This window comes from Electrophorus electricus, chromosome 10 (genome assembly GCF_041902795.1).
Source record: "Electrophorus electricus isolate QZ-2024a chromosome 10, ASM4190279v1, whole genome shotgun sequence".
Classification (NCBI taxonomy): Eukaryota; Metazoa; Chordata; class Actinopteri; order Gymnotiformes; family Gymnotidae; genus Electrophorus; species Electrophorus electricus.
The window spans coordinates 4,219,961-4,247,890 of NC_137506.1; the positions used below are offsets into that span (position 1 = coordinate 4,219,961).

Genomic DNA, 27,930 nt, shown 5'->3' on the forward strand with positions numbered 1-27,930 from the left:
TCTTTATAAATAAATTCATTTCCTGTTTAAATTCAAATGTAAGTTATTATTTATGATTCAAATTTGTTATTGTTGGTTATCTCAATGCACCAAATATGATTAAAACATTTTTCTCAGAATCTTCAAAAAAATAATATTAAAAAATCATGCACAGCTTGAACTTAAACTTAACTTAAACTTAAACTTTTATGTTTATGAACTTGAACTTTATGTTCTTATTACACCTTTCAATATGCAATGTCATCTCACAATATGCAATATGCAATGTCTCTAATAAAATAATATGGCATATGGATATCTGAGCCTCTCTGGACACATGGATATCTGAACAAAAACAATGGTGTATATATATTAAAGTAAAATAATCTAACATATTCAGCTCTAGTCCCAGGGCCACATGGACCATGTCCAGGCCATCAGATATTTATTAAGCTCTTCATGAGTTGGATCAGGTGTGCTAGACTGTGCATGGCCCATGGGGCTACAGAACTGGAGCTGAAGAAAAATTACACTTACACAAAAAATTGTGAGCAATATAATTCTTTGGCATTTAGCAAGTATAGAATGCAATTAGAGCAATACTGCTCACACCATTTCCTCCACATTTGTCTCCTTGAAGACTTGCATTCACTGATGCGTGCCTCAGTGACTTGCCTTATAAACCTCTTAATGATCTCTTGGGAACCAAAGCCCTGAGAAGCAAATTGATTAGGCAGCTGCACCAGGGAAGCCTTAATGAAGGTGGCCAAGTTCTAAAGCAAAATAAACAACTGGCATGCTGACATGCATTTGAATAAATTAACATATCTGTCCAAATCTTCAAATAAAATTCTTTGCTCGAAGTCCAACATAACACAAACCTTATCTGACGGGCTTGATAAAACTCCAACATATCATGTTATCTGTACATATACAGAACATAAGATATAAAAATATCCTATGCCAATTCATTAGCGCTTCACATAGGGCTCTGCATTTGCTCTTCATTCCAGCAGCCACAACAACACAAGCTCATCTAAGGGGTTTTCAGGTAGGCACCTCTCTTTATCTGTTTCATTGAATTAAGCTGAATACTGAATACAGTATCACAGTGTATTTTACATACTATATGCCATGTGGTCTTAACAAATAAACGAGCAGGTTCTAGTGTTCATGTACTGATGACTGCATTAAATATCAAGACAATCAAGAATTAGGCTCTTTATTTTTAGTCCTTTGCATCTTGAGTCCAGATTAGAAAAGATAGAAAAGATCAACCTATAATGAGAGGTGATGAGGAAGTGGGAAGCTGAGGCAAGTCAATGAGGTGTTTATTTACAATACAAACAATACCGAAACCAAAAATACTATAGGTACTGCATTACGTGTGATATACACAGGGCAAAACACCGACAACATACAACAGAACAACAAATTTAAATACATGTGCTAACAATGAACGTAACTAAGAACAGGTGTGATATTATCAAGTAACACATGGGGGGTACGCGCGCACACACACACACACACACACACACACACACACACTCACTCACACACACACACACACACACACATATACACACACACACACACTCACTCACACACATATACACACACACACACACACACACACACACACACACACACACACACAGAAAGTCTTCTAGAAGAGGCCATGCCGTGACACAAGCAAATTCTTACATGATGAAATACAGTTATGAAATAACACTACTGAAATGAAAATGAAATAAAGTCAGTAACCTACATATAGGCCAGGATTAACAAGTGAATCTTAAAAAGCAAATATATTTCACTAATGTTAGGCAATACAGTCCTACTCTTCTATATAACATTCTGAAAAGTATAGAAGGCGGCCTGCCTCAGATAAGTGAACTGACCGGGAATATAATGCTTCAAGAGGTGAGACACATTTCATTTTCTTCTACTTCTCTGACTTGTCTCTGATTCTCTTGTTTCAGTCTGACCCATTTCTCTATATCCCAGTATGTTTTAAGAAGGCTTGTTTCTGAGCATGATCTGAGAGGTAGTGGTCCTCCAGTGTTCACCCCCCAAGTACAACAGACCATTCTCCAGCAACTGAAACAAAATCATAATAGTGGAAGATGTGAAGCTTATGAGTTAAAATGTCAAAGTAAAACATAATCAGATTAAAACTGAGATCAAAGGTTCCAGTGCTTTTTATTTAAATCCCCAGCATTTTCATGCATGAGAGAGGTTAAGTCATTTCAATCTCAGGTGCCTAACTGTCACAAAACACCCAACCTATTCCTAGCCACTAGCATCCCTAAAATACATACAGTACCATATATAGCCAACACTGGAAGATACATAAGACAAACCCCAAAGTACAGCTGTCCATACTGCCTAGAATATTCAATAGACAAGTCTGATGCCACAAAAACAAAGATGTATTATATTTTTTTCTTAGTACTTTTCCTTTATAAAAGCAGGCTGTTTAATCCATTGTGATTACTTAATGCTACCACGTGCTATAAATCTGATGGAAACCAGGGGCTGCATTTATAAAATGAACATGAATGTTGCACTACATTTGCTGCTCTGCATGTGTGGATGATATATAAAAATGAGTGTACAAATGAATATACACATGTAATTACACCTGTGACATTTCTAAATCACTTTTCAACCATTCAACTATAATTTGCATGTAGAACAAGACAGTGTGTTCTCTCCAAACTTGATGTTAGATGTTAGCTTGTTGCACAGGCACATGTCTAGGAAGATGATAAGCTTACTAAAACATGTCTAGGAAGATGATACTGGGTTATGAACCTGTCAGTGAACAGTGTATAAAGTGTATTTTTCAAAACAAATAGCTACTTAAGGACAATAGCATTCCTTCAAGAACAAACATATACAAATAAGCTTTTTATTCCTTCATTGTACCCCACCACTATAAATATCCTTTTCGCCACTGATCTAAAAGGTAAAGAGTTTAGGATGAAAGCAGCAATAAGGAGGTGTTTCAGGACCCACAGCCCAGTGCTTTAAACAATGTGACACAGCTATCTATACGTACTGGGAAACACTTTATAATCCACTTTAAATACATCTTTGACCCAGGTTTGCTACTGATTTACAAACCTATAAAAAAGCTTCTAAAACTCATAGTGACATGTTAGGCTAGGGATCCCTGGACACAGTTAAATCTCTCCTAAAAGGGAAAGAGAGAACGCCTCTGTCATGGAACGCTCCCTCTCGCATGTCACGTGGAACAGCCCACCGAGTACTGTGGGAGTTTCTTGTTTTGTCTTGAGTGTAATCACGCCTACATGTTTGCACACACCTGCACCTAGTTAAGTGATGTTCTGTGTTTATGTATTTAAACCCCTGGGCATCACTGTCGGCCATTGCCTTTGTTCATGTTGACTTTGTTTGTGCCCTTGTTCGTGTTCGGTATTTGTGTTATACGTGAGTGCCATCTGTCAATAAACTTCTGTCAATAAACATCTGTCTCTGTCAAGGGAGTCTGTGCATCCTGCGCTGCCCCCGGACTCACTCGGGCCATTACAGTCTCACTACCTTTCTATGGCAGGGTCATTGGCACTTTCATGAGTGCCTCAAACAGCAGATTCAGGGATGTAGTAAGAATGTTGATGCAGATGGACCAGAGCAGAGGCAAAGGTAGCAGGGTGTACATGGTAAAAAAAATGTGAAGTGCACATACTAGGAGTGGTACTTCTCCAGCCTGTACATTAGCCAACCCACAGCCTGTACAGTTTGGGACAACCAGCTGGCCAAGCCTGCATACTGGAGGTACTGTCGTGACATGGTGAAAACCTAGTATAGGTGAGAACTACATAGAACTACTCCAATTGCCATGAAAATCCTGACTAGCCATCCTCACTGTGAATCCACCATCTCAGGAGCCACAACCAGGTAAATGAAGATGATGAGGTGCATGGTAAATATATGTTTTTTTGGTGACCACCAGGGAGGTGCGATACTGAGCCGTGGAGTACTGCTTGATAGAGGCGCTCCATGTGAGGGCGTTTAAATGTGTGGTGAAGAGTTGGAAGGAACATCCCTAGCACAGTGGTGCCCCAGCTGAGGAAGAAGTCAGCATCACTGATGGAGTCGATGAATTTCTGTGTAGCAGTCAATTCCTGAAGACAGTGGATATGGGCAGCTGACGAATGCCGTTTGTGGTGTCCAACAATGCTGCGCAAAGTTATGTAATGATTAAATTAATCAATGTAGGCATCAGTCATTATTTTGTGTGTAGAAGTGATGTGAACATCTTGATACATCTCTCGCTTGCCAAAAGTACTGCAAGTATGCATGTCCTTCTTATCCATGTATAGTGCATCCATGAGATGGAATCCAGAGACAACAATGTCCAACATTCCCTTGTCAGTAGTTATATCCTCTGTACCTCTTTAAAACATCACCATAGGGATGATTAGTCTAGCTGTGTAAACAATAAACACTGTCTATATCACCTCAGATCACTTCTATCCATGTATACTAAGTATGGTCTGCAATTCTTCTGTGATTGACTTGTAGTAAGCAGTGGCGTTCTGAGCCCTGAACATATTTTCTGAAAAACCTTCCTCACCCTTTGGAAGACAGTTACAGGCTGGCAAGTGCTTATCCCATATACCTAACCAGCCTTTAAATGAGGAATGGCATATCAAAATAAGTGGCTTGCCTTTATGATAGCTATACAAGGATGAACAGAGACCAAGATTCAATACACTATCACTTGTATGTGCACACACCTGTATTCAATTATGATGTATTATCCATCTTCAGTATAGTAAAGTGTTATTATTGCTCTGAATTTATTAAGCATAGAGCCATATACAGGGGTAGGGTAACTTTTTTTGCTAGCTTAATGTGATTTGCTGACTTCTGACGATGTTCTGACTGAACAGCTAATGCAAGGAATATGGGGTGTAAACTGGATAAAATACTCCTGGCTAATCTGGCCATTTTCTAATAATGTTATCCAGGTCAGAAAGTAACTGTGATATCTGTAACATTCCTACACAATAAAGGGGAATGATAAAGATAAAAATGGATCGAATTTACTTCTATATTAGAGGAAACCTGATGTTTTAATTTCTCTTATTTGGGCAATCAAAATAGACTTGGTGTCAAACCTGAATTAAACATTCTGGTGTATTACTGAAGAAACAACTTCGGATGTGTCTCAATGTTCAGTGTTTTGAAATAAAAAGGAAACACCCAAAGTCTTTTTGTTGTTGTTATTATTATTATTATTATTACTACAGTACAAAACCCAAAGAGAAAAGTGACTTACAAACTTACTCTGATGGAGTAGTGACAAGAATTCATTGTCTAGTTCTGTTTGACCAACAACATTTAAGCATGCTGTCTCCTCATGCTTCTTACTAATCATTTGTCACATTAAACATGAACGAAAGAAAGGCCTACACATGTTAAACTGAGTTCAGTTAAACTTTGTCAAGAGCTACAGAAGCATAAACTAGTAGCTAATGAAGCATCTGTAACCACCAAAAACAGGTGAAAATGCTAAACATGGTAAACAGGAACAAGAAAATAATAAAAACTCCAACAATGTAACATACAATATCCAATAGACACTCCAACAAGGCAAAATACAATATCCAGTTCCCACAAATAGCTCAAATATGTTTATGAAAATGTATATTTTACAAAATAAAAGGTACATATATGAAGATAAATATACTGTAAAAATATATAGTTACATTGCACATGAATACTCAGATTATAGGATTATATCTAATGTATATAGCTAATGTCTCACAATTCATATAAAAATAGTCCTGAAGTTTCATGCAAGATATTATACACGCAATGATAACCTACATGTAAATTTACATATTAACATTTTTAGAATTACCAGTGTTGGCATATCAGCATACATTTATGACATTCATGATTAAAGCTACAACCAGCACATTTTAACAGCCAATTAATATCTAAAGAAAAGAACATTGCTACTACCTGCTATTAATAGTACATATTAGCAAATAAATGGTCTACTATTAAAAGAAAGAGATGAAAATAGGTAGACAGATAGGCACAATTACAGCTTTCTACAACAAGCTTAAGTACACTGATTGTAGCTTTATCATGTTTAGTCTTTTTCAGCTCTCAAGGTAAGGGCTGTAAGATATGGGTGAAAATTCATATCATGATAATATATATTATGGTATAACAAATGATTTAATACTTTCTGATTATTAGCTGCGCAAATGAATTTTATATATTAGCCTATCCAACCAAATAGGCATTCAATTAAACATGTTTTTATTAACACAAAACATATTGTATTGTAACATTTCATACCTTGTCATTTAATTCTTAAAGAATAAAGAATGACTCTTGGCACCACAATTTCAATACGTCACTTTGTGCCATGAGTATAATAAACAGCACAAGAGGAAATTACATTTATGTGCAAAAACAAGTTTAATACTTTAAAGTTTAAACAAGTTTGTCTGCTATAACAGTTTCCTATAGTTAATAAGTTAATATTATACATTGTGCTGTGAAAAGAGAAAGCTGATTCAGGTGTTTTCATATGAGAAGAATCAAGGGGTTAAACATCAAAGACGTGATTGCCATAATTACACAAGATTTAAATGAAATAAAGGAGCAAATTTGTTAAAAGACAAACTTATATGCATAGCTGTATAGTTCAACTGCAGGGATAGATGATACCAAACATTGAGATCCCGCAGTCTTCCATTTATGTCCATCAAACTGAGATAATCAGGTACAATGACCACAGCAATGAAAGGTGGGTCTAGTGTGGCCTGAGGAATGGATTAGAGTTAAGTCCTGACAGACGGAAAAACGTACAATATAACATTATATTGTTTATCCATTCCTTAGCTAACTCCTCACTGATATAAATTAAATTATGATCCTAAGGGATTCAGATATGTTCCTTGTCACTGACATATGTAGGAGAAACACATTTGTTGATTAGAGGAGGAGGGGTCCCCCTCATTGAGTGTTGGTTCCTCTCAAGGTTTCTTCCTCGTGCTCTAGGGAGTTTTTCCTTGCCACTGTTGCCCTTGGCTTGCTCACTGGGTGCTTGGACTCGGACACATGTAAAGCTGCTTTGTTATAACGGCTGTTGTGAAAAGTGCTATATAAATATATTTGATGTTGACTTTAGCCTTGAAGTATGAAGCAGCAGCTCTCCATGTAATAGCAGCAATATGATATTGATTCATTTATAGCAAACAGCAACACATCTATCAGATGACGAGCTGGTAACTGTAAACCACGACTGTTTGATATCTCTTATTCTTGGATGAAAAGATGCTTGCTACATTTGAGTTTATTATGATTTAGTTTAATCCAAATATTAATAAATATCTACCAACATGTACATTCTTAAAAAGGGTTTGATAATATATGTATAATAAGCACATAAATCCTGCCCAAAAAGAAAAATGTATTTTGCTAAAGCCAACGAAAGACTCATATCTCCACAAGTGTGTGTGTCCATTTGCATATATTCCTACTTGATATTCTTAAGCAGGGAGGTACGAGCATTCACCACTGCTTTAAAGGCATCTTCGCTGCCAGGTGCCACACACTTGTCTGGGTGCAGTAGCACTGCCAGCTTCCTGTATGCCTTGTTGACTTCCTCCCTGTGATCAAAAACAACATATTTACTATCAGACCCAATTTCCAATATTTCACTAAACAGAAGCCTTGAAGTGACAACTGCAAAAGCACATTGACCCTTTAACTTCAGCCTAGTATGAGGAGCAATTAAAAGTCTGACGATGACCTTAAAGATCTGAACAGAATATGGACTTAAACCTAAAATATACAGAGTACTCCAGGATTCAGATTATGCTTTATAAAGAGGCAAAAAGAGCTTTTTAGGAGAGGCAAAACCACTGCATATTTAAAGCTACTGGGTAACTTTCCTGTGGGTAAAGACAAATTAACAATGAGTAAACCTGTAAACCCCTTTACTCAAAGCCTACTTAAAAAACAAAAAACAAAAAAGAATAAGAATAATATCTAAAGGGGAGCCAGACAGTCTCATCTGGGAAACTAAATCCTGTAAAAAAAATTTAAAAAAAGAATAAAAAAAAAAAAAAAAAGAAGAAAGAAAAAAAAAAGAAAGCGCAGCCAGACTTAAATAATAGTCTCACCTAAAAATGGTCAAGCTCTGGTTTTATCTCTAAAAACTCAAAGAAATTAATCACAATAGAGACTAATGACTCACTTCCCTGAGAAGATCATAAGGCCTGAAAAAGAGAATGCGTCCTTCATTGGCCCACTATTTAATTCTACACTATAATGATGTAGGGGTTGGGTTTAGCAGTACAGCAAAAAGAACTCACCATAAACTAACAATTTAAAACACAGAATTACAGAATTAATTTGGGTCATCAAGAAATACACTCATCACACAATTAGAAAGCGTAACATATTAGAAGCACCTCATATGTGCACAGTTAGCAATAATAGCCTTTTTTTAAATGCATAATTGTGTGTTAGCCATGCTCCCACTATTTACTATTGGTAACTTTCTGGCCATGGGAATATTGTTGGTTTGATATGATTGGCTGGCAGACTTTGAAAGCAGATACGACACTGACGCTGACAGCATGAACAATGTTCATGATACGTCCACACCAGTGCAATATATACCATCAATATATACCATCAAGCCTCTGCTACATCAGTTTCACTACTGTGGTTCGCCACCCAAATAAAATATGTGCACCGGATTATGTATGGCATGTTAGGCAACAGACATCATAAAGATTCCACGCTGGTTAGGTAGCTAAACCTTTAATTAATTGAAGCTATAAAGCCAAAAAACAACTGGTTCTGATAACTTTGGTAACTATACTCTTACCTTGTTGCCCCAGGCTTAACACCCAGCATGTCCCAGCTGTCTTTGCTGTTGCGGATACGTCGTATGGTGTCAGCCTGTTCTTTCGTGAAGCCTATGCTTACTTCTGGGGTCGGCCTCTTCCCTCCATTCTCACACATATCGGTTATAGAGGAGAAAAAGGCCTGTTGAAGTACCAAAAAAACAAAAAAACAAAAAACTCAAAATTCTTTATTATTAATTATTATTCAGTTAATTGGGATACCAAAGATGCTGCCAAAAGTGCTGTTGAATTAAATGCATATATGGAACGTTAATGGTCAGTCAAAAATTCAGCTTGATTATGTTAATTGCAGAACTTTTGCCTCCATAGACATGCAGCTGTCATGTTGATGCACAAGATTCATCTGCAAGGCAAAGGTGCAAACAGAATGTAGTTTAGTTGTTACAACTGTAAATGTGTTTATTCTACTGAGTGGTAAAAGTAAAGAAAAATGTCTGACACATCCTTTATAGGTTCACCGCTGCAAAGTAGCTAGAAGATCAGCCATTACTGGCACAATTCTGGACTGTAATTTTCACTTATGGTCCAATTTTAAATCCTCACATGACATGAAATCAAAACAAAATATTATTACTCATATAGTATGGTTAATACTCATATCCATACAACTGTCACAAACTGCCAGTTTCAATTATATAACTTTGAAGAAATTAATGCATCTCTGGTTTTCGAGAACCAGCTGTGACACCGGCATGCTGTTGTCATAAGAGAATGAGCATGTCCGAATACAAACCTGGAACATTTCACTGATGCCTTCACCACTCTGAGCAGATGTCTCAAAGTAGTGGAAACCTCTGCTCTCTGCCCACAACCGGCCTTCACTCTCATCCACCACACGTCGTTTAGTCAAATCAACCTGCAAGAGAAAATGACAGTACTCGTATCTATCTAAAACATTCATAGAGACTTAAAGGAAAGTTGGTGTGGATGCTTACATATCACACACAATGCAACTACATATGAAACAGTTCATCATTAAAAAATAAAAATAATCCAGAACAGTTGTAACAGAAAAGTAAAGTTGACCTTGTTGGCACAAACAACAAAAATTATGCTCTCCATGTTGGCTTGAGAACCCATCTCTTGCTTCATCTCCGTGAGCCAACTGTCAAGGGCATCAAAACTCTCTCGCAGACCAACATCATATACCAGGATCACCCCCTGTGAGTCCTTATAGAACTCATTACGCACCTGCAGAATCACAATATACCATTATGCATTCCATTGATATCATAATGCGAAAATTCAGTTTTAGAAATAAGTTCTAGAAATAATTATCTTATATTACTGAAATGTATTGATTAGTTTTGTAAACACTAAGACAAGCTTTCAGTGCCACAACCAAAGTTATGTACTCAATTACCTTTTAGTAGAGTAATACTATTTGCCTATGCAGGCATATTCTGATAAAATTATCATGGAGGAAAAACAACATTAAAAATATCTTCCCCCAGAAAAAAAGTAGTACATCAATACCTCATAAAAGAATGGATGTCCAGCCATGTCAAAAATGTTGACTTTTATTTCCCTGTCCCGCACTTGAACCCTTGTGTGGGGAGGGGAAGAAAAAAAATATTTTGGGTGTAAATGCATGATAGCATCCATTTGACTGTACACATTAACTAGGCATATCACTTGTTGTACTTAACACTCAAGTTACTCAACTACGGTTTGAGACTTAGGATAGCTTAGGATTTGAGACTTAGGATAGCAGTTTGCTGAATTTGTTACTTGATTGACTGCCATTATTTGCCAAGCCACAGTCAATGCCGCTGTAGTGAACTAAAACCTAAACTCATTCAGTGTCTTCATATAAAACACATTACTTACTTGGTTACTCCATAATCTATCCCAATTGTGGCGAGATATTTGGGTACAAATCTCTTCTCACAGTACCGTTTAATGATGCAACTCTGCAAAAAATAAATAAATAAATAAAAAATAATAACATAAAAGAACATACCTTTTTTTGAAGTTTTCAAAACAAAAACGTCTAAAGACTTCAAACTCTAAAGTTTACAAACGTACAAATATGAACCCACAACATTATATTTTGGTCAAGAATATGCATAGGGATGAAATAAACTTTATATCAGGGGACTGATATTTTGATAAAATCAAAAGAATATTAAACAGCTATAACATCTTGATTTTAGGGAGAGAGAGAGGAGGTCCAATACTACCAGGTAAAATATGAGAATACATAGCTAGTAGATTACGCAGCTAGCTAACATTATAAACTAGCTAGCTAGTTACATATTATCAATACGACCTTTAATGTGTCTTTGTAGCGAAGAATTACTGCTAACCAGACATATAAGTGGATGACAAACGTTAGTTAGCTAACTGCATTTCTAAGCCGAAAAGCTAGAGTTTACCCACCTTCCCAACCTCTGCATTCCCAAGACTGATAACCTTAACCCGCAGAGATTTTTTGCTCTCCCTCCTTTTCTGTACATTCGTATCCATTTCCAATATAGACCATCAATGCCGCAAAATTTTTTACATTAATCTATCAAATGCGCAGCCAGCACAGCCACTATGAACCATTAACATTCGGTGGCTATGGCTATAGCATATATGTATATAGCCAGCTAGCTGAAAATAAGGGGCCGGGCTGGCTAGCTAGCTGCTAAAGTACTGACATGCATTCCTCTTTCGCCAAGTCTAACGACAGTACACTACATTTTTTGGGAGCCAATTAAAATTATTAAAATATCCACATTGCTTTTAGCTGTAACACTTTCCATCTATTCTGTCAGCAACAACGTTCATTTCACAAAAAGAGAAAAATAATGCCCAGCTTCTGTTTCATGAATATAGCTAACAGCCTAGTTACGTAGCTAGCTGGACAACATATTTTTAATTCTTAGATTTGCCCAAACTGATTCACTGCACTGTAATATTTAAAAACCGTGCCTTTTAAATTGTAATATGACTACAGAAGACTATTAAAATGATAAAACAACTGCAAACGCAAATGCAAATTTAGACATACAGCAGAACGTTCATATAGTAACATTAACAAATGAACTTCTAACAAGAGGTGGTAACACATTCGACAAATAAAAATAAATAAAGAAAGAAATAGATAGATAAATCTATTGAATTTGAACGGAACTGTTAGGTATACATACAAGCTTTTAAGCTAATAATGTTTTATAATTGCCATAAAATTGTTAGAATTTTATAGTGTAACATACAATTTTTGCTCCAGCAAAATGGATAGTTTTGACCCGGAAAGTCCTGAATCTATAACCGTATACACCTGTCCATTTCACTGGCACAGGCGACTGGGGCTCTATAACGGTGCTGTAAGTAATTCAGCATAAAGTCTTCTGAAAGGGATTTAGAGTACCGTTACAAGTACCTTCTATTTGATTTCAATGCAATTTAATAACGCAAGCACAAATACATATAAGTGATTTTCATTTAAAATACCATAATAAGCAAGATTGGTACTGCACAATAAGATAATAGACATGCGTAAATTAATTGATAAAAGACTAACAAAAAAAAACTAAAACATTAGCTATATAAATAACTATGGTCATATGAAATTGGAAAATAAAAAGGTTCAGAAGTGAAAAAAAGTAGGTAAAAATAAATCTAACATCTAGAATGGGAGAACAATTAATTAGCGTGAGTTTCCTGTTTGACTGATATTTGTCTTCTCCCATCTGCTTCTCTATCTGCATCATTGCATCCCTCGTTCCCTCATTTCCGCTCCTTCTTTCTCTTTGCTTCACATAAGCAGTCAAGGGTTTTGTCATTATTAGCAGTGAAGAGGGGGGGTGTCTTTAGAATATGTCCATGTGTGTGTGTGTGTGTGTGTGTGTGTGTGTGTGTGTGTGTGTGTGTGTGTGTGTGTGTGTGTGTGCGCGCGTGTGTGTCTATGTATTAAACTGTCTGTGCTCCTCAGAGAGAGTGGAGTTGTGTGTGTGTGGAGTTGCTGGGAAAATCCAAGGTCATTTGAGATTGGTCACATGTGCTCTGAGTAAGCATGTGTGTGTGTGTGTGTGTGTGTGTGTGTGTGTGTGTGTGTGTGTGCATGAGGGAGAGAGAGAGAGAGAGTGAGGAAGACTGAGCATGTGTGAATGTGTGTGTGTGTTTCTCTGGCTGTGACTGACAGAGGGAAAAGTCACTTCCTGCAAAGAATAGGGAATTTTTCAATGTTTCCATCAATGTACGGTAAGGGTTGGCGTTAATCTTGTAGGATGTGTGCATGTGTGTGTGTGTGTGTGTGTGTGTGTGTGTGTGTGTGTATGTATACATTTTGCTGGCAGTGATTCCTCATGTATTTGTGCAGTGAACATTCAGATTTTCATGTGGTTGTACAAGAGTCCAGAAAGATGCTAAAGCAACAGATTACATACATCTCTTCTAGATTCTATTCTTTTATGCACCATGGAATGAGATCATATTTTGATTGATATGAATCTTTAATAGTTAGATATTAAAATCATTATGAGTAATGTTTAACTCGCTGTCTTTAATATATGATCACAAACATTTATGTGTGTATTACTATAAATGTATATTTATATTTGTATAGTCTCCCTTACATACACCTAGGCAGTATAGCATATTACCTAATTCCGGATGCAGATGTTAACATTAACAAGAAACTGTAGGCTGTCAGTGTCAGATTCTAAAATCCCACTGTGGAAATTCCTCTGAAACATGAGAGCGGCCGTGTCTCCAACATGTGAGATTGAACACATTTATAAGACATTTCTGGTGATCAGATCAGATGAATTAAAACTTCCCTATGCCTTTGGGGGACTTAGGTGTTGCATTGCTTTTTTTTATTACATTAGTACAGGACATTGTGAAAGGGATGGATTTCCTAAAGATTAAATCTAGTCATATATTTACTCTAGCCTATACTTTCAAAAATGTATCCATTAATAGAACATTATATTTGGTAGATTATCTCCCCATTAGAAATAATCTTGGCATTGTGCTTTTGTACCACACTAAAGATGATCTTGACAAGAAAGCTGACAGAAGAAAAAACATTAGAAAATATAACCAATATATTAATAACATTCAAGGTCTGAGTCTGAATAACTTTTCTTCTGCTCTTTTCTTCACTATTTTCTGCAGTGGCCCTCAATAAAAGTTTGAGTACTTTGAGTTTAATATAATGTTTGTTTTGGGACAAATTTAGATGAATACCATATATATGAGAGGAAACATGCTAAAATTAGACACTATTTCAAGAATCTTGCATAAGTCTGAGGGGACATTTGTTCTACTTGGTTTATTGTTTGGGCAGTTGTTATTTTGGGCAAATGCATCAGGGGCAATAGAAAATAATAGCATGCGTGTTAAAGAGAGAATGAAGGGCAAAGGTAATAGAGGCAAAGAGAGAGAGAGAGAGAGAGAGAGAGAGAGAGAGAGAGAGAGAGAGAGAGAGAGAGAGAGAGAGAGAGAGAGAGGCAGCTGGACAGATAGATAGATAAAGAGAGAGAGATATTTCAGAGTATGGAGCCAACAGAGATTAGATATGACAGGCTTCCCAGCTTCTGTTGTTGGCAGCAGTAACATTAAACAATGCTGTGAGATTGCACAGCTTCCCTTATTTCCATTTATAGCATTTAGCTGAATCTTGTATCCAAAGTGATTTACACTTTAGATTCTGAGTGAACACAACTTGAGCAACTGAAGGTTAAAGGCCTTGCTTAAAGGGCTAACAGTGGAACTTAGCATTGGTGGGGCTTGAATTGGCAAGCCTCTGAGTTTTAGTTAAGTACCTTAACCACTGAGCTACCAGTCTCTGAGGTTAGCTTGCATGTCTTTTGTGATTACAGCATGACTCTGATCACAGACTTTGTTTTTGCATAGTCGATTAATTGTTAGCGCAATTAGAACACCGTGTGGTTGCTTTTAGAATGCCTTATGTTGCTTTTAAGAAATTAGGCCATAATCTACATTAGTGTGAATCTTAGGCGCCTTAACCTTAATCACACTTAATCATACTCTTAAAGTGTTTTCATGAGCAAGCAAATCTGGAACCATAATTAAACAGTTAGCTAATCTTGCATAAATCTGGTGGCTAAATTTGGTTCAATTCAAATAGCTTCATGTTGTATGCTACTACTTGTTGTACATATTGTGGCCTCTTCTATAGTAAATAAGTTAAAGCACCTTCCTGAATCAACTCCTGAGTGTGCCTGATCCAATTCACTTTTAGTGAAGTGTGTCACCACCACCATAGGTTCTCCTATGTTTAGTTGTTTATGGTACAAATTCATATTATAACTACTAATTGGTTCTCACTGAATAATCTGAGTAGCTCTGCCAAATATGTGTTAGTCATTCCTTAAGGCTTATAAGATATTCTTACAGGCAAGTTAAAGTTAGAATGAAAAGCAGCTTGAACCATTGAACTAATATGCCATTAGTTTTCTGTCTGGTTTGGACCAGTGGAGGTTTGAACCATGAGTTCCCCTTCTGAGCCTTGATTCCTTTCAAAGTTTCTTCCTCTTTGTGAGTTTTTCCTTGCTGCTGTTGTTTGGCTTGCTCATAAGAGGCATGGAAACAGGTACACATTCATGATCAAGAACAGAAAGTGCTCTTAGTAATATTAACTGAATTAAATAAATTGATACAAAGATCATCATCTTATTATTATTATTATTATTAACAAGAACAACAACAACAACAACAATAATAATAATAATATGATGATGATGATCATCAACTCTCTTTGCCAAATATAAAAATTGTATCTGCTCAGGACTTACAAATATAAGCCACTATTAGCAAGGTAGTAGGTATAATTATCAGTTATAAGATATAACACGGTCATAGTTTAAAATCAGGGCAATGATTTATTGGACATTTTCTGGAACAACCATAAATGTCTTAAATACCACAAATTCTCGTAAAGATAATGTTAGGGTTGTTTTATATAAATGACTAACCTTACTTGCCTGAGCAAGAGATGCAAGGTAATTTTACTACTAACTGTTTATAACAGTTGCAAAAATATTACCTAGCAAATATTCTGGAATAGAACAAGAGAAAGAGGGATGAGGTAGAGTGGGAAAGAAAGAGAGGGGGGGAGGGGCGTTATAGTGGAAGCCTCATTGGAAGAGTGGGTGCTGAAAGTTATCACTTTTCACTTCTTTTGCCCAGACTGTTTGCAGTTTAACAGTACAGAATGTCATGTCATGCTGTTGAAAACACGTGCTGGCAGCCAAAGCCATGACTCAGGCTCCTGCCCCCTTTCATACAGCTCTGTCATACACTGCAAAGCCTGCCAATCAAACATGATTGCCAGTCATGCAGTTTATTTGGACTAGGTGCTTGGCAGAAAGCTATGATTTACTATAAGCAATTATATTGACCTTGATCAAAATGCATGGTTATGAGTCATGATGGAAGTTATTTTCGCATGAAACCTATCCTGAATCCTGCTAAACTAGGCTGCAGTAGAGGTGTAGTCTATGGTGAACCTCAGAGTAAATGAGGGGGAATAAATGAAGGGAATAATCCAAAGGGAATTGAAGAATTTTGTGGTGTAATTTAATTTGCCATTTCACTGTAAAAAAGAAATGCTTGTAAACCTGTAAAGGATGATACCTGTTTGATACGGTATAGTTGATGTTTTTAATTATTGAGACACTAATGGCAGGTTGGTGTGGGAGAAGCAGGCTGCTTAATCACTCAGCCTGTTCTGTTTTTTTTACTCTATTGTGAAGACATGGCATTGGAATCAACAGCTCTTCCCCTCCCAGGGCTCCTGCCAATGTAATCATTTGGACACATAGAGACAGGTGGTTGGGGGAGGAGTGTGCACTTGTATATACAGATGTATGTATCTTTTAGAGCAGCTTAGCCTAACTGTGGATTTTTTCATTTTCCAAAGGCCAGTGTGTTTGTCACACTGGAGATTACCCTAATATACCTTCAGGCCATCATACAATTTATCATCATTTCCTCTGCCATATCAAAACAGGAAAGGGGAGCATCCAAATGGAAGTTTAATTCCAGTTAACAGCATAAAAAACAGAAACCGGCAACTAGGTACCAGGCAGTAGTGCAACAAAACAAAAACAAGCAGACAGGAAGGTCATGGGCAGAGATAAAAAACAATCTGAAAACAAAGCAAAATAATGATTTGCAATGACAGAGAGGACCGCATATAGGAAGGTTGTGATTGAAAACAGGTGGACACAGTTAGTATTCAGGTGAAGGCAGGTGGGCTGGGTGTGGTCTGTTGCTTAGCAATGACTGACTCGGTTAACTGGCGCAGTTTACAGATGTAACAACCTTGAGGTGACTTCAATATGCCATAGTTCTTGCAAAAAGCCGCAGGGCTCTCAAAGTTTCAGAAATTTCCTAAACATTCCTGATCACTTACAAAATTTCACTTTTATGGCCTTATTGATTTAATGTGCTGGGGCAATAAATAAGCTCTGTGCACAATGTAATTACATAAACTCTCAATCAATGTAGAGCCACAGCAAGAAAATGACTTTTGACTTCTTTTGAGCATGAATGCAGAGCATTTCTCCAGATTATATTAAGGTCATCTTTCCAGTGGCTATATTTCTCCAGATTGTATTAGGGTCATCTTTCCAGTGACTGTATCCCCAAGTCAGACTGTCTTGTGTGGCTTAGGTGTTTGTGGGTGCTGTGGTGCATTGAGACCACGGTACAAGAGGCTGGTGGATAACATATTTCCAGATGATCCAGAGGTAAGAGGTGATCACTGTTTAACTGCCCACTCTCAGTTGACCTATATTTTACCCAAAGATTGATGCTTGTAAGTTAGTTAGTACCAACATATTGTCTACAACATAATGTTGTCTTTTTGCCTTCTCATGGTAAGAAAACCCTGCCTTTCCTATGTGTTGGTGAAATATATTGGCTGCAGTGCTGTTTTACAGCAGTTGCTTGTACTCTTTCCCTGATTAGATTTAGTCCTTAGCTTAATTGCATTTTGTTTGATCCTGAGAGCAAGGTATTTTATGCTATATTTTATATCCGGGATTTTTTGTATATATTATATATCTGAAGGTGTTATATGTATAATATGGACTGTAATAATATAAAAGTTGTGACTGTAATAATAAAAAGTAATATAATTTTTTAATATATATATACATTTCTCTCCTTCCTCTGAAGGACAGTTTGGTGAAAGCTAACATGGAGAAGCTCATATTTTATGCCCTGTCTGCACCAGAGAAGCTGGACCGCATTGGTGCCTATCTGTCAGAAAGACTCTGTAGAGATGTGGTCCGCCACAGATATGGGTAAAACCAGTACATGAAAAATAGCCTGAAAAAGCCAAAGTCCATATATTTTGATGTTATAGATCCAGATCCGTTTTATTGATCTTACTGATATTTTATTCATTGATTTGGCCTTGCATCTATAGAATGTCTTCAAACTTTGAGACTTCAAATAAATAAATAAATAAATTAGTTTAACAGTGAAAGCATGTGGAAACAAGTTAGCACACCTTCCCTTTCAGCCGGCAAACTTTCATCTATTGCAACATTAAGTATTTAACCAGTAAATGAGAGAGACCTTTTAGTTAGAAGCAAGCACTCTGTTTTAAATCTGATTAATCATAATATTTTGGGAGTAAAGATGTAACAAGGATATGTATATTTTTCAGATATGTGTGCATTGCGATGGAGGCTCTGGATCAGCTATTAATGGCCTGTCACTGCCAGAGCATTAACCTGTTTGTGGAAAGCTTCCTCACCATGGTGCGACAACTACTAGAGTCAGACAAACCCAATCTACAGATCCTTGGCACCAACTCTGTGAGTGGCATTTCCTTATGTTTGTTGAGATTTGATTTGGAAAACACTTGAAATGGTGACTGGTTTTGTCCAGAAAGCTTCTTAATTGAAGGCTTCCTGTCTATTGTTCCTTTGTGGAATTAGATAAGCGTGTATAAGGCATTGTTTAGGTGGACATGATGTGGCAAGATGGAGAGAAAGAGTCATTCAAACTGGCTAGAGAGGCTTAATAGGAGTTATGATTTTTTTTTCCAATCAGTTTTATGTACTCAGAAGTTATTTAACCTGTGTTAACTTGTTTCTAGGGGGCTTTTTCATGATTTGTCTATTTTAGAATATAGGCAGGTATGTATTTATAAGTACATTTACAGTTTAAACGTATTCTACAACCATCCAAATAATTAACACCTGACCTTCGTTTAAAACCAAGTTAATAAGAAAAGGTTGATACAACCTACACAAGTCAGTCTACTGACTTCAGAGTGCTCTAGTGATGCCATCCGCACACTCAGTGTTGGAACATATAATTCACTGTAAAATGCATGGCAGCCTAATTGGTGCAGTTAAAGAGCAAGTGATTCCAATAATTTGATTACTAATGCAACATACGTGGTGCGTAAGTTGATTCCATCCACAGGTTTATACTTGACATCAGTGCAAGCCAGTAGTAGTGTTCGTCCAGCGGTAGAGTTTGTTCATAGAGACTGAAATTAAAAGGCTTAAAGATTAGATCTTTTTTCCCAGATCTAGGTCACATGCGCCTGTACTTAAAACTATATTTTCTAAATATGGACATACATTTGGAGAATGGTATACATTTTTAAAGAATGAATGTGTGAGAACTACAGACATGATTGAGCCCTTAATGAACTCCCAAAGGAGTAAATTAAAAGAAAATGTGATCATATTATGTCCCAATAATGTAAACATTTTTGTGTCCCTTATCATTCATAGTCTATTAGTGATTTCTGAAGTTGCCCGTTTGCCACTGTCTTGAAGCAATTAGTAAACTACCTTTTATCTGCATTAAAGACCTGGTAACAGAAGATTGGATATGTTTCCAGTGTGTGTGTTTATATATTATTTTCAATGTTTTGTGAGGAAAGGCTGTTTTATTATTAATGAAAACATTATATATATATATATATATATATATATATATATATATATATATATATATATATATATATATATATATATATATATATATATATAATGGTTCAGAAGTCTTTAGAAAACATATAAACTACTTCCTTAGTAAAGTCTATAGGAAAACAACTGAATGAGATTTTTCCCCCTAATTTAATATACCAACTGTATACTTCTTTGAAACATTTGAGGCACGTTTTGTTCCAAAGTGTCAGTACAATACATGGCAGAGCCAAGTTATTTTCTCTCAGGTTGTGATTTCAGTATAATTTTGACAAAGATGAGAAAATCAAAATGTTATCTGTTCAACATTGGATAATTTCTGTTTGTTTGCTTCATTTCTAAAGTTTGTGAAGTTTGCCAACATTGAGGAGGACACACCATCTTACCACCGTAGCTACGACCTCTTCGTTTCCCGATTCAGTGAGATGTGCCACTCCAGCTATGAAGATCCAGACACTCGCACCAGGTCAGTGTTAATCTCACTCAAAATTACTAAGCATTATAATGAATGAATAACATTTAGAATGATCTATTTTGCAAATGTAGACTAGTGTCTTTCATTCATTGGTACCGATGCTAGAATTTTCAGATAAAATCGAGATACCAGGCTTAGATTGTTGGATTCAATGAAAATTAAGCTATTGATATGACACCTTTATGATTAACAAGTAATATCATGGGTCAGCTCAAAAATATAATATAAAATAATTAAACTTTCTCTATTCTTTTTCTATATTTCCTTTTTTTCTTTGTTCTTGCACTTGCATCATCTTGCATAGAAATGTTAAACAAAATGTATTTAATATATGTCCAAAGTGAATTTGGAAGCATGAAGAGTATGCCTATACTTACACAGCTGCTATGTGTGTGTGTGTGTGTGTGTGTGTTTGTGTGTGTGTGTTTTTGTGTTTGTGTTTGTGTTTGTGTGTGTGTTTGTGTTTGTGTGTGCGTGCGTGTGTGTGTGTGTAAGGATTCGCATGGCAGGGATCAGAGGTTTGCAGGGTGTGGTAAGAAAGACAGTAAAAGACGAGTTGCAGGCGAACATTTGGGATCCACAGCACATGGACAAGATAGTGCCATCATTACTGTTCAACCTACAGCAGGATGAGATAACAGAGAGGTCTTGCTCTCTCATACACACACACATTTTCTCAAGAAAATAAAAACAATATTGTAAATCATTAATTGCTACTGATGTGGCTAATACATCTTTCTCACCATGAAAAGATTCGTGAATTTAACAATGTGGCTCCGAATGCAATGCTTATAAATTAAATACTAATTTAAAGCACATGAGAGTTTTCAGAAGTTCCACCCTGAATCAATTAATATGAAAGAAATCATAAGTGGATAATCGAATCATCAACTTTCAATTAAATTCCAATGTATTTAAATTCAAATGTATAGTGCTTTTTACAACAAGTGTTGTAACAAACCATCTTTACAGAGCTCATACTGAGAATCCAGGTCCAGGCCCCTAATGAGCAAGCCAGCATGACCATGGCATGGAAAAACTCATTGAGAGTAACACAAAGAAGCCCTCAGAGGGGAGCCCATCATCTGGATGGCAAACTAATAAAACATAATATATAAAGTTGTTTTTGCTTTTAACTTGCTATAAAGCATAACAGTAGCTTATAGGCCTTAAGAAATTAACAGAGATTTGGCAGAGGTATTTAAATTATTTAGTGAGAACAAATTAGTTAAACAGGAATTCAGAGTCTGCACAATGATCAGCAATCCCAGGACCAAAGTCAACAGATGTTTAGTGATGCAGAAATAAGGGAACCCATTCTCACTAACTCTTACATGCTTTGTTCCTAAAAAAAGTAAACTGCAGTGTGTATTTTTAATGTTTTTCTGTTTCTAATGAACCCATTTTAAATCATGAAGGCCTTGTTATTTAACTAATCTGTCAACGCAACTGTGTTAGAATGGGCAAATTGCACATTGCTCGGACCAAAATACTGCCCTGCAGCACTGAAGATATTAAAGAAATCTGACAAGGAAAAGTGAAACCTGTAGCCCATTTGTTCTGTATTCTATGTGCATTTAAAGGACAATAACTGTGTGCGTGCGTGCGTGCATGTTTCCTTATGCAGGTCTCCCTCACCTCACACAGAGAAAGATAAGGAGAGCCCAGTGGAGCTGACTGAGAGGTGTTTCAGAGAACTGTTGGGTCGTGCTGCCTATGGCAACATAAAAAATGCTGTGAAACCGGTCCTCATGTGAGTGTTCTAGGTCCCACAAGAGGACAGTATACAAAGCAGAATCAATTTTCTATTTGATTTGTAAGAATTAGCATATCCCGATAATAGTTTTTGTGCACTTTAAATAATCAATTTTCTGTTTCATTTAATCTGTTTAATGTATACTTAACACTTTTAGTATTAAATAAATTAATAGTAAAAATATAAAAACAACTGGTCAAAAATGCAACCCGCTATGAAAAGATGATCTAGCATAATACTCTAATCTTGTATATAGCATGTTAACATAAAACCCTGTGTGTCTTAGAGAAATACTGACTGTGCCTGTATAATTGTGCACTGAACTGCTTTTCCTGTGTTGCCCGTGTGTGGATTCTAATAATTAATTTTCTTGTTTATGTTTCCAGGCACCTTGATAATCATTCACTGTGGGAGGGCAAAAGCTTTGCAGTGCAGTGTTTCAAAATCATCATGTACTCAATTCAGGTAGGATTTATGCCTAACTCTCTGAAATGGGTGTGGATTACCTGTCATATAAAAGGTTTCAGAACTCACAATGGAACACCTGTGGGGGAAGGCAGCCATTTGCAAGATCTGTTTGGATTGTTTCAGGACACTATTTTGTTACCCTGAAGACAACTGTTGTACAATATTTTGCTCAAATTTTGCACAAATCATTGATTAATCAGGTTAAAGAACTGCATCTTATGATTCCTTACAGTTGTATATAAAATTTTCGATGCACCTTTTGCAATATTGTTTTTCTATTTTTGTTTTATATTATACATTTTGTTTACATTTTGTTTTACATTTTTGTGTAAATCAGGCAAGCCACTGAGAAGCAGTAACAGTACAGTAAATTGTTCCTTTTTCCTTATCAGTCCCAACACTCACACCTGGTCATCCAGCTGCTACTTGGACATTTGGACGCTAACAGTAAGAACTCCGCGACAGTGAGGGAAGGGATAGTGGAGGTGATCTCTGAAGCAGCAGCCATAGAGGCCAGTGGCTCTATTGGTGGGTAACACCACTCTGCCACTAGAGGGACTAGAATCCTCTAACAAACACACACACAAAAAAACGTTTCAGTCCTGCTTCATTTACATCATATTGTCTAGTTGTGACTGGTTAACTTGTGTATAAACAGTTTAATTGAAAATGTCATTATTCACATTCTGGGATTCACAATAGCAAAATAATAAAGAAAAAACATGTAAATCTCAAAAGCAAACCATAAATAGTGTTCTATAAATGAACATGCGTGTACATGTGTATGTAGAATGTTTGCATATAAAATTTGTGATTTGCCCTTTTTTGTTATTGTATATGTTCCTTTGAGCTGAGTGGAGATGTTTGCTCTCTTCAGGGCCAACTGTGCTAGAGGTGTTTAACATACTATTGAGACAGCTTCAGCTCAGTGTGGACTACGAGCTCACTGGTACCTATGAGCCTTACCCGAATGCAGGAAACAAACTCATCAAAGGCAGTGAGGAAAGGCAGCTCCAGGAGGCTGTCATCAAAACCATAGGTGAGGAAGTGTGTGTGCAAGAGTGACCTATAAGATTTCATACTGATTTCAAATATGTTTTTCAACCCACCCAAAAATTAGTGGGCTTCCTATCATGCATGAGCGGTTTATATTTGAACTTGGTACTCTGTATGGCACTTCCATGTGCTTGTCCCCTTTCTCTGAAGGCTTGTTTGCCAACACTTTGCCCACCTACCAGCGCTCAGAGGTCATGCTTTTCATCATGGGCAAGTTTCCTGTGCCAGAGATGGATCCAGCTCTGGGGTCAGCCAACACAGGGTGGGCTGTATCTTAATGCTACATAAACACTTAAGACATTTTAAAGCATTTTTATTTTTCATTTTCATTTTTATTCTTGCATTTACTGCCTCCCTTTTGAATAGTGTGTGGGGGTGGGGGGGTTGGGGGGGGCTGAAAGACAAATACGTAAAGGCAACAGTGAAAAGGAAAGCTAAAATTAAACAGAATAAAAGACATCATGATTCAGAAAGTTGATGGTATAGATGGAGGGCAAGCTACTTGGCTAGAATGTTCCTATATACTGTCCTATGTATATATATATATATATATATATATATATGAGAGTGAGCGATGGAGAAAGAGCTTCAAAACTGTAGCGAAGTACACAAAGAAGCAGGATGTTTATATATGAAACAGGAGCAACCACTTGTTACGAACCCCAGGAACAACCATCAGCCCTGCACAGCCACGCCCACTCGCACACACCCCCGATCTGACTCACCGGAGTTCTAGCACACACCTGATTCCTATTCCCCTCATCTCCTACCTCTTTATAAGCTTCTCCTCCCCACATACTAGTTGTGAAGTATTGCTTTGCTATGTGGCGTACTGAGCATTTCCTCATCCTGTGTGCTTTCCTGGTATTGACTCATGCTTGCTTTCTAGACCTCATCTCCTGCCTGACCCTTGGACACCTCCTGAATGCTACCCCATGTGTCGACCCCAGACCGACCCGACGACACTTACCTGTCTTACTGCATGTATTAATTTGGTTGCTCTGCAACTGGATCTTCTTCTATGTGTGTACATTCTTTACAGAATACTTCGCCTTTTCAGCAGGAGGTTTCCATGGCCGAGCTATGCAAAAGCATTCACAGACTTTCATAGTTAATCCTTACCGTGACTGCTGTGACTCCTTCACCATCTACCGCAGTTACTCATTGCATTCCCGTGGCCGTCCCAGAGCGATCCGATGGCTCCAGATCAATGCAAGAACTTCCTGATGTAATGTTCCATGTATTTCTCCTATTATGCCGTACAATTCATCACCAACAAGAACCATGTACAATTTGTTTTAGCACTACTGACTGGTGAGGCAGGTGCTTGGGGAACCACCCTCTGGGATAGCCAGGACCCAGCATTACAGTCAAAAATGGAATTCTACAATCTTTTCAAGGCTGTTTTCTATCATCCTGCAAGTGGATGGGATCCCGAAACTATTTCATGCGAGATACGACAAGGGAGGCGCATGGTGGCTGACTATGCCCAAGAATTCCGTACAGTCACCGCCGGCAGTGGCTTGAGCGAGACTACGTTGAAAACCGTGTTTCCTCTTGGACTTTCTCCAGGACTCCAGACAGAACTCGCCCCTGTACTTTTGTACTGGAGGATTCTAACGACGGAGCCGGTGAAGTTCCTGAGCCGATGCAAGTGAGTTGCTCACGCCTCACCCCCGAAGAACGTGCCAGACGATTCACCAGTGGATTGTGCCTGTACTGCAGTGCTAACGGTCACTTCTGAGACAACTGTCCTGTTCGTCCCTGTCAAGAGAATGGGAGGACTTCTACGTTCAACACACACGTAAGAACGTCTTCTCTGCTGTATATTACTCTGTATATTAATCGTAATAACTTACACTCCCTGTAGTCCTTATGGCTGATGGTAACAATGTTTCTCTCTCTGCCTTGGTGGATTCTGGTGCAGCAGGGAATTTTTTGGATGTTGGGTTACCTACGCGACCAGGAATCCCTAGCATCACCTTAAATCCCCTGCTATGTAGTCAATACAAGATTGGCTTAAACCCATCACCATCAAGGAGTTGCAATGTTTCTTGGGTTTTGCCAACTTCTATAGAAGTTTCATTCGAGGGTTTGGCACCATAGCTGCTCCTCTTTCAGACCTCTTCAAGAAACAAAGCAGCTTCAGTGGATCTCGTCCGTGGATCATGCTTTCCTAATATTGAAGGGGGCCTTTGTTTCAGCACCTGTTCTTCATCAGCCCAACCCTTCTCTTCCATTCATTGTGGAAGTGGATGCTTCTGAGGTAGGAGTGCGGGTGGTTCTGTCCCAAAGACAAGGCACCCCACCTTAACTGTATCCTTGTGCTTTCTACTCGGCAACCCGCCGAGAGGAATTATGATGTAGGGAACCGGGAACTTCTCGCGGTCAAACTTGCCCTAGAACAATGAAGACACTGGTTAGAAGGGGCTGAACATCCCTTATTGGTATACACGGACCATCGAAACCTAGAGTACCTACAGTCACCTACTGGAGAATGCTTTGAAGGATAACCCTAGTCCAGAGCAATGCCCCCCAGAAAAGCTATGTTCCAGTTTACCTCAGAGGGTCTGGGTCGCAACTCTAAACATGAAGCTCAGTCTACCCAGCAAGAAACTAAGCCCATGGTACATCGCTCCCTTCAAGGTGCTATGACAGATCAATCCCGTATCCTACAAGCTACAACTTCCCCTCCAGTATAAGATGAATCCCACCTTCCATGTGTCCCTGTTGAAACCTGTGCACTACAGTACAGTGTTTGCAGCCACAACCCCCATCAACGCTCCTGCCCCCGTCGAGATTGACAGAGATCCGGCCTATGCTGTCTGTGCATTATTGGATTCCTGGAGACAAAACGTGACCCTTCAGTATCTCGTTGACCGGGAAGGCTATGGACCTGAATTGTGGGTTCCCAGGGCTGATGTCCTGGACCCCTCTTTGCTTGTGGACTTCCACGCTGCTCACCCTAATCGTCCGGGCCCTCGGGGCCGTGGTAGGCCTAGAGCTACCCGTTCTTGGGTGTCAATTGCTGCCCGTCAGGTGGGGGGGGGGTACTGTTACAAACCCCAGGAACAACCATGAGCCCCATTGCTCCTGTGTGCTTTCCCAGTTATTGACTCCTTGCTTGCTTTCTAGACCTTGTCTCCTGTCTAACCCTCGGACACCTCCTAAATGCTGTGCATCGACCCTGGACTGACCCAACCACGCTTACTTGTCTTACTGCACGTATTAATTTGGTTGCTAAAATAAAACCTCTGCAACTGGATCTTCTACGTGTGTGCATTCATTACACCACTCTTTTTATATAAAAAAGTAGATGGTTAAATCATTCATTCCACGGGGTTCTAAAATTCCAAGTGTGTACATCAAATCCCCATAGAATGAATGTTATGATTTAAATCTACTTTTTCAAATATAAACTTGTTCTTCCTTCTACTATTTCAAAAGAATTTTATTTTGCTTGCACAGGTGATGGAAGACCTCTGTCTGAAATACTGTTTCTCTGGAAACTTTGTACAATTTTGAATCTCTCTATATCTCTTAACAATACACTGCAATTACTCACCTGTTCAAGTTGAACCAGGCTTAACGGTAGAGGACCCATGCTTGAAGGAAAAAAAGCCCGCCCAGATAAAATTCCCCACTTACCCTCCTCTGGGAGGTCTCTCAGATCCTCTACCAGAGGCCTAGGAGCTTGACATCCTGTGTAGAATCTTAGCTGTTCCCAGGACTTCACTATTCTGAATGGATATCAGAGTGCTGGATTTGGGATGGAACCCTCTATGCATTGTGAGGAGTTTCCTTGTCTTGATGTCAGTTGCTTCCATCTCCTCCTTTGGCCATCTTATTATGCCACAGGGATATTTAATGATTGGTAGAGCATAGGTGTTGATAGCCTGGATCTTGTTCATCCCAGTCAGCTGACTTCTCAGGACTCTTTGTAGGTTTTTGGCTACAGCTGTTTTCCTTATATCCACTTCATGTTATCCTTTTGCCTGTGGTATTCCAAGGTACTTGTAGCTGCCCTCAACATCTGTTATGTTACCTTCTGGTAATGCAAATGTGTCCTGTTTTGCTGACTTTTTGTTAATAAAATATTTTGCATTTGGAACATCACTGCATATAGTTATTACCTAGCCATCGACCTGACTGTCCACAATGAAGCGATGAGCACTTTACCATTCTGATGTAATGATAATATTACTATTATTAAGTTTAATTTATATAGCGTCTTTCACAGATTCAAGGTCGCTTTACAATGACAAAGATGAAGAGGAAAAATAGACATTAACACAATCAACACATTATCAAATACAAATAGAAAGAGAAGTTATGAGAAATGTT

The 27,930-nt window shown here is 37.9% G+C and overlaps 2 protein-coding genes across 16 annotated transcripts in view; one reads left to right on the forward strand and one right to left on the reverse strand.

The window, feature by feature from the left end:
* Positions 1 to 5,220: 5,220 nt before the first annotated feature.
* Positions 5,221 to 11,838, reverse strand: dnajc27 (DnaJ (Hsp40) homolog, subfamily C, member 27). The gene is made up of 8 exons (XM_027020132.3): positions 11,295 to 11,838; positions 10,743 to 10,825; positions 10,389 to 10,458; positions 9,939 to 10,103; positions 9,646 to 9,768; positions 8,873 to 9,033; positions 7,515 to 7,643; positions 5,221 to 6,794 (listed from the first exon to the last, which is right to left on the reverse strand). The coding sequence occupies exons 1-8, from the start codon at positions 11,379 to 11,381 to the stop codon at positions 6,785 to 6,787; spliced, it is 828 nt and encodes a 275-aa protein (XP_026875933.2). The 5' UTR covers positions 11,382 to 11,838; the 3' UTR covers positions 5,221 to 6,784.
* Positions 11,839 to 12,855: 1,017 nt separating this feature from the next.
* efr3ba (EFR3 homolog Ba (S. cerevisiae)) overlaps positions 12,856 to 27,930 on the forward strand; it is a 30,179-nt gene continuing 15,104 nt past the window's right edge. For 3 of the 15 annotated variants that reach the window (XM_035532767.2, XM_027020126.3, XM_081721332.1), the window contains exons 1-11: positions 12,857 to 13,103; positions 17,547 to 17,623; positions 18,054 to 18,181; positions 18,550 to 18,700; positions 20,176 to 20,297; positions 20,802 to 20,951; positions 21,934 to 22,059; positions 22,449 to 22,527; positions 22,923 to 23,058; positions 23,408 to 23,569; positions 23,737 to 23,848. In XM_035532767.2, coding sequence (XP_035388660.1) covers positions 13,010 to 13,103; positions 17,547 to 17,623; positions 18,054 to 18,181; positions 18,550 to 18,700; positions 20,176 to 20,297; positions 20,802 to 20,951; positions 21,934 to 22,059; positions 22,449 to 22,527; positions 22,923 to 23,058; positions 23,408 to 23,569; positions 23,737 to 23,848 — 1,337 coding nt within the window. In that variant the 5' untranslated portion in view covers positions 12,857 to 13,009. Of the gene's footprint in view, positions 13,104 to 17,546; positions 17,631 to 18,053; positions 18,182 to 18,549; positions 18,701 to 20,175; positions 20,298 to 20,801; positions 20,952 to 21,933; positions 22,060 to 22,448; positions 22,528 to 22,922; positions 23,059 to 23,407; positions 23,570 to 23,736; positions 23,849 to 27,930 lie in introns of those variants that run through there. The other 12 variants (XM_035532768.2, XM_035532769.2, XM_035532771.2 and 9 more) reach the window with 10 other exon arrangements.